This window comes from Otolemur garnettii, unplaced genomic scaffold (genome assembly GCF_000181295.1).
Source record: "Otolemur garnettii isolate 467f Iridium unplaced genomic scaffold, OtoGar3 scaffold00025, whole genome shotgun sequence".
NCBI classification, from domain to species: domain Eukaryota; kingdom Metazoa; phylum Chordata; class Mammalia; order Primates; family Galagidae; genus Otolemur; species Otolemur garnettii.
The window spans coordinates 15,687,195-15,696,634 of NW_003852420.1; the positions used below are offsets into that span (position 1 = coordinate 15,687,195).

The following is a 9,440-nucleotide window of genomic DNA, read 5'->3' on the forward strand; positions in this document are numbered from 1 at the left end:
TTTTTTGGTTGCAGCCATCATTGTTGTTTGGCGGGCCCGGGCTGGGGATTCGAACCCGCCACCTTAGGTGTATGTGGCTGGCGCCTTAGCCGATTGTGCCACAGGCATCGAGCCAGTGATGAAATAGTTGTAAACACCACTGCAGTTGGATCAGCCATAAGAGATGATTCTTGGAGTTTAGTGTTTTCTTTCACTCTAGGGTCATTTTTTTCCTCATTTCACTAGAGAGTGGTTTTTTGCATAAAAACTTTGCCCCGGAGAGCAGTACATACATTAATTTTGGGAATTATGGAACTTCATCAAGCTACTTGGGTTGACAGATGGAGAATCTGAGGGTAAGCGACCTTCCCAAGGTCACACAGGGACTGGAAAATCATAGACCTCAGGCAAGGAAGGGTCCAAGAGCTCATCTTCTTCAACCCCAACCCTCACCTCTGTACCTGATCCAGGGCCCATGTCCCAGCCCCCCCCCCCCACCGCCCCGGGGAACTCATCTTTACCTGGCTGTTGATGTTGTTGTTGTCTCCAAACACCAGGATGCCCCCGATGAAAGCAGCCAGGAAGGAGTGAAATTGGTAGGTCTTGCCCTGCACGTGGGACTGCAGGGCACAGAGACCCTTGTAGGTAAACACAAAGAAGGCCAGGCTGCGGGAGTGGGTGTACGTGGCCTGCAGAATGGCCCGAAGCTTCTCCTGGAGGCTGCACAGAAATGGAGTCCCCCATGAGAACAGGCCTCGTTGTTCCAATGGCAAAACTGTACCAGCCACGGAGCTCATGGCCATTGCTCATTCCATCCAGGCCTCTACCCACCGTGTCCTTGGGGGCCTTGACTCAACACCATCTCTTTAGAGAAGCCTTCTCTGATCACCCTACAGAAAACAATGCCCATCACATCCCATCCTCTGACACTACTTTTCTTCTCCATATCACCACCTGACATACCTGACATCTACATGCTTGTTTATTATTTTCCCCAACCTTTGTCCTACCCAAGGACAAGTTACCAGAGGATGGTATATAGATATGGCTTATTTAGCCTCAGGACCCACAGTAGGGTTTGGCATGTAGTATATGTTCAATAAATTTTTTATTCATTCATTTATTCATTTAGAGATGTGGTCTCACTATGTTCCCCAGACTGGTCTCACATTCCTGGGTTCAAGTGATACCCCCACCTCAGCCTCTGGAGTAGCTGGGGCTACAACACGAGCTACCATGCCCAACTAATACATTTTTTTTTTAGATAAATGTGAAGAAAGGAATACAAGAATGAGTGTCCACTACATGCTGGATCTGGGGACACAATTCTGTGAAAAAACAGATCTACTCGGCTCGGCGCCTGTGGCTCAAGTGGCTAAGGCGCCAGCCACATACACCTAAGGTGGCGGGTTTGAATCCAGCCTAGGCCCGCCAAGCAACAATAATGGCTGCAACCAAAAAATAGCCAGGTGTTGTGGCAGGCGCCTGTGGTCCCAGCTACTTGGGAGGCGGAGGCAGGAGAATCGCTTGAGCCCAGGAGTTGGAGGTTGCTGTGAGCAGTGAAGCCACAGCACACTACCAAGGGGGACAAAGTGAGACTCTGTCTCAAAAAAAAAAAAAGATCTACTCACTACGCTCATGGGGCTTATGTTCCAAAGGCAGCAGCAGGAAATGTGAACTAATCACAAAAGGCTCAAACTTTGTCCTTGAGGAAAGAGCTGATGAATGGGAAAGAGTGCATGAGGTCAAGGGGGTGGGAGGTTGCATCAGCGGCACAAGGCTCAGCACAGGAAAGGGCCCTGAGAAGGGATCAAGCATGGAGAATAAAGGAACAGAGAAAAGCAACTGTGGCCTGAGCTGAGAATGTGTGAGGAGAAGGATTGGGGCAGAGGCTCTGGAGTTGGGCTGCTTGGTTTTTGTCTTGAGAAGTGACATTTAAGTAGAGGAGGTTTTAAGAATGATTTTAAGAATCATTAGGGGCTAGGCATGGTGGCTCACCTATAATCTCAGCACTCTGGGAAGCCAAGGTAGGCAGATCGCCTGAGCTCTGGAGTTGGAGACCAACCTGAATTGGAGGAGACTCCACCTCTAAAAATAGTGGGGCAATGTATTCGGTACCTGTAGTCCGGGGGCTAAGGCAAGAGAATGGCCTGAGCCCAGGAGTCTGAGGTTGCTGTGAGCTATGACACAGAATTCAACCCCAGGGCAACAGAGTAAAATTCTGTCTCAAAGATAAATAAATAAAGCTCAGCGCCTGTAGCTCAGCAGCTAGGGCGCCAGCCACATAAACCCGGCCTGGGCCTGCCAAACAACAATGACAACTACAACAACAACAAAAAATAGCTGGGTGTTGTGGTGGGCACCCATAGTCCCAGCAACTTGGGAGGCTGAGGCAAGAGAACCGCTTAAGCCCAAGAGTTTGAGGTTGCTGTGAGCCATGACACCACATCACTCTACCCAGGGCGACATAGTGAGACTCTCTCTCAGAAAAAAAAAAAAAATTAAAAATAAATAAATAAATAAATATCATCACTAGGGGGCAGCAAAAAGAAGGCAGGGAGAGGAGCAGCATGTACTCCTCAGTTCAGGACTGGCAAACTCAAGCCACCCTAAAAGAGTGAGATGGTTCCACCAGGCCCTGTGGAATCTGCCAGGTGGGTGGGGACACCAGGAGCAGTTGGTTCTCATCCTATACCAACAAATTCTAAGGCAAGAAAGCTGGATTCTCATGTGAAATCTCCCAGTTTATAAATGTGGACACTAATACTGCCTTCGAAACATTTCTAGAGACTGACCACTCTCCTCCCTTTCACTACTGCCACTAAGACCTGAGCTACCATCATTGCTCATCTGGATCATTGCCACAGCCTTCCAGTGCAAACCTATTTCTGCCTTTGCACAGTCCCTCTTGACCTCCCGCCATACCAATCTCTTCTTAACCTGGCAGCAAATTCTTAACTTTCACACTGTTAAAACATAAGTCAAATAATGCACCCTCCTGCTCAAAATCCTATAATGATTACCTGATTAAAGAAAAAAGCCAAACTCCTCTCTAAGGTTTAAAGCTCTAAAGCTGGAGAGAACCCATGCAGGTTTCTGCTGTGACCCCAATCTTCTCTCACCTTCAGTCCCTCCCACTCACAGGCATGATCCTTCCTCAGGACCTTTGGACAGGCTGCTCCAAAAGCCTGGAACATTCTCTCCCCTGACAGCCACTTGGCCAACCCTTTCATTTCCCAACAAGTGTTCACTACAACATCACTTTCTTACAGAGGCCTTCCCTATTTAATTTTGTAACCTGCTGCACCCAGCACCTCCGAGGATCCCCTTTCCTTCTTTCCCTGCTCTATTTTTTCTTTTCTGCAGCCATATTGCCTTCTAACATACCATGTACTTTCCTCATTTATTATGGTTATTTTTGGCTACCCAGTGCTGGAACGTAAGCTCTAGGAGGGCATGGTCATTGTTTTATTCATTGCTGCATCCCTGGCACCTAGAACAATGTCTGACTCATAATAGATGCTCAATAAATATTTGCTAAATGAATGAGTTTGATTTTTTTTTTTTTTTTTTTTTTTTGGAGATTTTGGCCAGGGCTAGGTTTGAACCTGCCACCTCCGGCATACAGGGCCGGTGCCCTACTCCTTTGAACCACGGGAGCTTCCCATGAGTTCGATTTTTAAAAAATGATTTAGAGGGAATAAAAAACCCAAAAAACCAGTATGATTCCTGTTAGGATTCGTGTGAGTCTATATATATCATAACTAGGCCACACATTTTGTTTGAGAATTGCCTTGAGGGAATAGTTACAGGAGATCAGAGGGAGGCCAAGAAGCTTGAATGAGAGAGGAGAGATGAGGGACAGCTTCCCAGAGGAAGTGATCCTCAGAGAACCAGTATGGGTTGTGGGGAGGGAAATGATGATGGGGTAAGAGAGGAAAGACATTTCTGGAAGGGGATACTGCATGAGCAAATGTGGGAGATGAAACCACATGTGACATGTGCACGGAATGGCAGTGAGTTCTGTGTGCCAAGGGTACCCCAGGGTGGGCACAGTAAAAAATGTGCCCACCCTGGGGCACCCAACAGGCCTGGAAGTTGGGCTTCTTTGGAGGTCACAGGGCAGTATTAACAGGGACAACAGGCTCAGAGTTGGACTTTAGGAGGTGTGGCAGGGGGACAGGCTAGACTCAGTGAGGAAGGTACTGCAGCCATGTTGGCACGGAGGGGTGACCACATCGTCTCCTAGTTTGAAGGGTATCCATAATGGGTAGCTACCTGCCAGTCCGGAAGAGAAAGGTCATGACCAGCGCATGAGGGGCCCGGATTTTGGCTCCATAGCTGTGGAAACAAAGAACACAGTTACTACAGCATCACTGTACCATGGTTATCTTTCGGGGCCCTCCCTCTGACTCCTTATCCCCTTTTCATCCCTAATTCTAACACTTCTCTGGGAGAGGAAATAATGCTGGCTTTATAGTTAGATCTGGATTCAAATCTCAGCTCTGATACTACCTGATAGTGTGGGCTCAGGCTTGTCATTTAACTTCCCTGAACCTCAGGTTCCCCAACTATAAATAGGGATGTTAAACCTCAGAGGGCTGGCTATCATTCTGATGGAAGAAGACAGTATATATAAAAGGTCTCCACCAACCTTGCTCAACTGGCTTCATGGCGTTGCTCCCTTAGTTCCATCCTTACATTCCCATTTTTTCTTTTCCTTATTTATTTTATTTATTTTTTTGTATATATATATTTTCTTTTCAGTTTTTGGCCGGGGCTGGGTTTGAACCTGCCACCTCTGGCATATGGGGCCAGTGCCTTACTCCTTTGAGCCACAGGCGCTGCCCTATTTATTTTATTTCTTTTTTTTTTTTTTTTTTTTGAGACAGAGCCTCAAGCTGTCCCCCTGGGCAGAGTGCCGTGGCATTACAGCTCACAGCAACCTCCAACTCCTGGGCTCAAGCGAGTCTCTTGCCTCCGCCTCCCAAGTAGCTGGGACCACAGGCGCCCGCCACAACGCCTGGCTATTTTTTGGTTGCAGCCGTCATTGTTGTTTGGCGGGTCCGGGCTGGGGATTCGAACCCGCCACCTTAGGTGTACGTGGCTGGTGCCTTAGCCGGTTGAGCTATAGGCGCCAAGCCTATTTATTTTATTTCTTTGGGACAGATTCTCACTTTGTCATCCTCAGTAGAGTGTTGTGGCATCATAGCTCATAGCAATCTCAAACTCTTGGGCTGAGGAGATCCTCTTGTCTCAGTCTCCTGAGTAGCTGGGACTACAGGCATCCACAACAATGCCTGGCCATTTTTAGAGACGAGGTCTCACTCTTGCTGTGGCTAGTCTTGAACTCCTGAGCTCGGGCAATCTACCTACCTCAGCCTCCCAGAGTCCTAGGATTATAAGGGTGACCCCTGGTCAACATTCCCATCTTTAAAAAATGTAAATCTCATCACATTGCTTCAAGCTTAAAAGCAACCAAGACCTTTCCCCTACTCACAGAACAGAGCCCAGGCACCTTTTTAGCCTTGAACACACTGCAGGCTACTGCCCCTCCTCCCTACTCCTACCAGCCATTCCAGAGGCTGAGGCAGGAGGATCACTTAAACCTAAGAGTCTGAGGTTGCTGTGAGCTAGGCTGAAGCCAGGGGATTCTAGCCTGGCAACAGAGTGAGACTCTATCTCAAAATATCAATGAATAAATAAAAGAATGAAACTGGTACTCTAGCCTTAGGGCCTAACCCCAATAAGTGCCTGATCTGGCTGAGAAGGTCCTCTGAGATTACACAGAGTGGGAGTGGGAGCAAGCACAAAGTTGGCATTGGGCAATGCCTGCTGGCACCAGGGCCTGTGTGATTCCTATCCATTCTTGCTTTGCCCTGTGAATAGCCTGGCAAAGGGGCCATCATTCTGTCAGGGTCCATCTCACCTTGGTCTTATCTCAGTGGTTGATATAATGTGGCCAGATCCAGTGGGAACCAGTTTCTACCTGATTTTGAATGGCCACAGAAGCCAAGGGTCTGGCATTGGGATGGGGCATCTCTGGGTTTGATTTCTGGCTCAACAACTCAGCCTTGACCGAGTGATGTGACTGTGAGCAATGGGTTTACTTCTGAGCCATAGTCTTTTCATCTGGAAAATGGAGACAATGGCAATTCCTACTTTACACACATTCATTCATTCAATAAATATTCGAGTGTCTGTCAGGTACTTACTAGATGCTAGGAATACAAACACATCAAGGAACAAAACACATACAATCTCTATCTTCATGACGCTTTTTTTTTTTTTTTTTTTTTTTTGAGACAGAATCTTACTTGGGTTTCATCCTGGCTTGTAGCAACCTCAAACTCCTGGATTCAAGCAGGCCTCCTGCCTCAGTCTCCTGAGTAGCTGAGACTACAGGTGTGAGCCACCACATCCAACTAATTTTTCTATTTTTAGTAGAGATGGGGTCTTCCTTTTGCTCAGGCTGGTCTTAAACTCCTGAGCTCAAGCAATCTTCCTGCCGCTGCCTCCCAGAGTGCTAGAATTATAGGCATGAGTCACCGTGTCCAGCCCAAGGCTCATTTTCCAGTGACAGAGATGGACTATAAAAACAAGATACAGGCTTGGTGCTTATAGCTCAAACGGATAAAGCCAGCCACATACACCAGAGCTGGTGGGTTCGAATCCAGCCCAGACCTGCTAAACAACAATGTCAACTACAGCCAAAAAAAGCCCAGCATTGTGGAGGTGCCTGTAGTTCCAGCTACTTGGGAGGTCAAGGCGAGAGAATCGCTTAAACCCAGGAGTTGGAGGTTGCTGTGAGGTGACAGCTTGAGGTTCTGTCTCAAAAAAAAAAAAAAAAAAAAAAAAACAAAAAACCAAGATACAGGCCAGGCATAAGGGGCTGGATGTGGGGGCTCACGCCTGTAATCTTAGCACTCTGGGAGGCTGAGGTAGGTGGATTACTTGAGATTAGGAGTTTGAGACCAGCTTGAGCAAGAGCAAGACCCCATCTCTAAAAACAGCTGGGTGCTGTGGCAGGTGCCTGTAGTTCCAGCTATTTGGGAGGGTGAGAAGGAGGATTACTTGAGCCCAGAAGTTTGAGGTTTCTGTGAGCTACTACGCCATGGCACTCTACCAAGGGTGACAAAGCGAAACTCTGTCTCACTCACAAAAAAAAAAAAAAAGACAAAACAAGATACAGGCCAGGCATGGATTTAGGCTGGGTCCAGTAGTTCACACATATAATCTTATCAATATGGGAGGCCTAAGTGGGAGGATGGCCTGAGACCAGGAGTTAAGAGACTAGCCTGAAAAACATAATGTGATCCCATCTCTACAAAAAATAATTTTAAAAACATTAGTGTGTTGGCTTGGCACCTGTAGCTCAGTGGCTAGGGCACCAGCCACATACACTGGAGTTGGTGGGTTCAAATCCAGCCTGGGCCTGCCAAACAACAATGACAACTACAACCAAAAAATAAAAATAACCAGGCATTGTGGTGGGCACCTGTAGTCCCAGCTACTTGGGAGGTTGAGGCAAGAGAATCGCTTAAGCCCAAGAGTTGGAGGTCGCTGTAAACTGTGATGCCACAGTACTCTACCCAGAGCAACAAATGAGACTCCGTCTCAGAAAAAAAATTAGTGTGGTGGTGGGTTGTGTAAGCCCACCTACTCAAGAGGCTAAGGCAGGAAGATCCCTTAAGTCCAGAAATTAGAGGTTTCAGTGAGCTATAATACTGCCACTGCACTCTAGCCTTGGCGACGGAGTGAGATTCCAACTCTTAAAAAAAAAAAAAGATACATAAGTGAACTACTTAGAGTCAGATGGTGACAAGTACTATAAAGAAAAAATAGAGGAGGAGGAGGTAGGGAGTTCAGGGATGGCCTCCATGAGGAGGCAACACATAAACAGAGACGTGAAAAAGGTGAGAAAATAAAATAGGGAGCCACCCATATGAGTATAACAATAGTAACAGCCAACAGTGATTTTTTTATACATCAGGCGCTGTGCTGCACATTTCATAAGTATTTACTCAATCCTGATAGTGTGAGTACTATTGTCATGCCCATTTTGTGGAAATTGTGGCTTAGAGAAACTAAATGACTTGCTCAAGACCACACAGATAGGTAGGACCAGGGTTCAAAATGAAGATGAGACTGACCACCATCACATGTTGCCAGGAAGATGCCAACTCCAGGGGGATGCAGACCTTTGTCTTGTTTGTTCCTCTTCTTTGTTCCCAATATTGGCATAGTAGGCCCTCAATAAATGGTGGCTGTTATACATGGGGTATAAGGAAGGACAAGTTCCCCTCTGGGCACCAGCCAGACAAAATAACCCTAAGACCTCTTCTGCAGGTACAACAGCTAGAATAGTTGCAGTTTCTTTTACATTCATTGTCACACCCCAGAAGCCCCCTTGCCAAATGGGGATTTGACAGATGAGAAGCGAAAAGCAGAATGGGAGCCCATGGGCAGCATAGGCAAAAGATGTCTGTCTGCCTGGTAGAGGTCAGGGTCCAGTTTCCTATTGTGCAGGTGGGGCCACTGAGGCCAGACAGGCCCAGAGGCACATAGCGAGGCGGGGTGAACTGGACCCAAATGGGGGGATACAGGGGCTTGGCATGGAGCCGTTAAAAGCAAGAGGGCCAGGTTGCAAAGCACAGAGATCCCAGAAACTACAATGGGAGCCCTGGCCCAGAGCTGCGCTGGGAATACAAAATTCAGTTTCCTTTGCACAGTGGACACCGAAACCTAGAGATAGAAGAGGGCTGCTCCAGAGCACACAGCACGGCGCCTCAGACCTCAGCCAGGACCGGCCCTCAGCCCCAGCCCGGCCCGACGGCCTCACTTACACAGCTCCGTTCCGAAAGCCCTTAACCATGGCCAATGCAGCGTGGTAGCGGCGCTTACGCAGCAGTGTGTTGATGGCCAGGAGCAGAGCCCGCACCTGTGGCGGCGCGGCCATAGCGCGAGCGGCCGGTAGAGCTTTGGAAGTGGCAGCGAACTGACAGCCACAGATTCCAGCTGTACTGCCCTCTCCTTCCCTGCTGCCAGTCGCGTCGTGGTGCTTATAGGCTGAGTTTTCTGTCACTATTACAGGGCGACCCTATCATAGAGCGCAATCGTCTCGCAAGGGGAATGGAACGATCTCATTCTTCGGAATAGCTGCCTGATTGGAAAAGAAAGGAGAGCTTGTAACCAATCACCGTGAGCTCCGTCTGACTCGGCTTCAGGAAGGTCACACTTGCACATTTGTCCAATCAGAAGGCATTTTCCTTTGGGGCAGGTTCTGTTCAGTTGTGGGCTGGGAAAAAAGCGTCTACTTGCAGCGAAGTTTACTGGAAGAGCAGTCGCACTCCTTAAAGTTGGGGTGGGTGACTCTGGTGGTGACAGCGGGAGGAACGGGGCATATTCTTTAGATACTACAGTTCTGACTGCTTAGCCATTATCATAGCTATCTTTTTAGA

The 9,440-nt window shown here is 47.9% G+C and overlaps 1 protein-coding gene across 1 annotated transcript in view; it reads right to left on the bottom strand.

The window, feature by feature from the left end:
* Positions 1-9,001, bottom strand: part of PXMP4 (peroxisomal membrane protein 4) — a 12,914-nt gene extending 3,913 nt beyond the window's left edge. The window contains exons 1-3 of the mRNA XM_003788105.3: positions 8,826-9,001; positions 4,258-4,320; positions 501-699 (exon numbers count right to left, since the gene is read on the bottom strand). Of these exons, the coding sequence (XP_003788153.1) occupies positions 501-699; positions 4,258-4,320; positions 8,826-8,938 (375 nt within the window). The 5' untranslated portion in view covers positions 8,939-9,001. The remainder of the gene's footprint in view (positions 1-500; positions 700-4,257; positions 4,321-8,825) is intronic.
* Between the last annotated feature and the right edge of the window lie 439 nt (positions 9,002-9,440).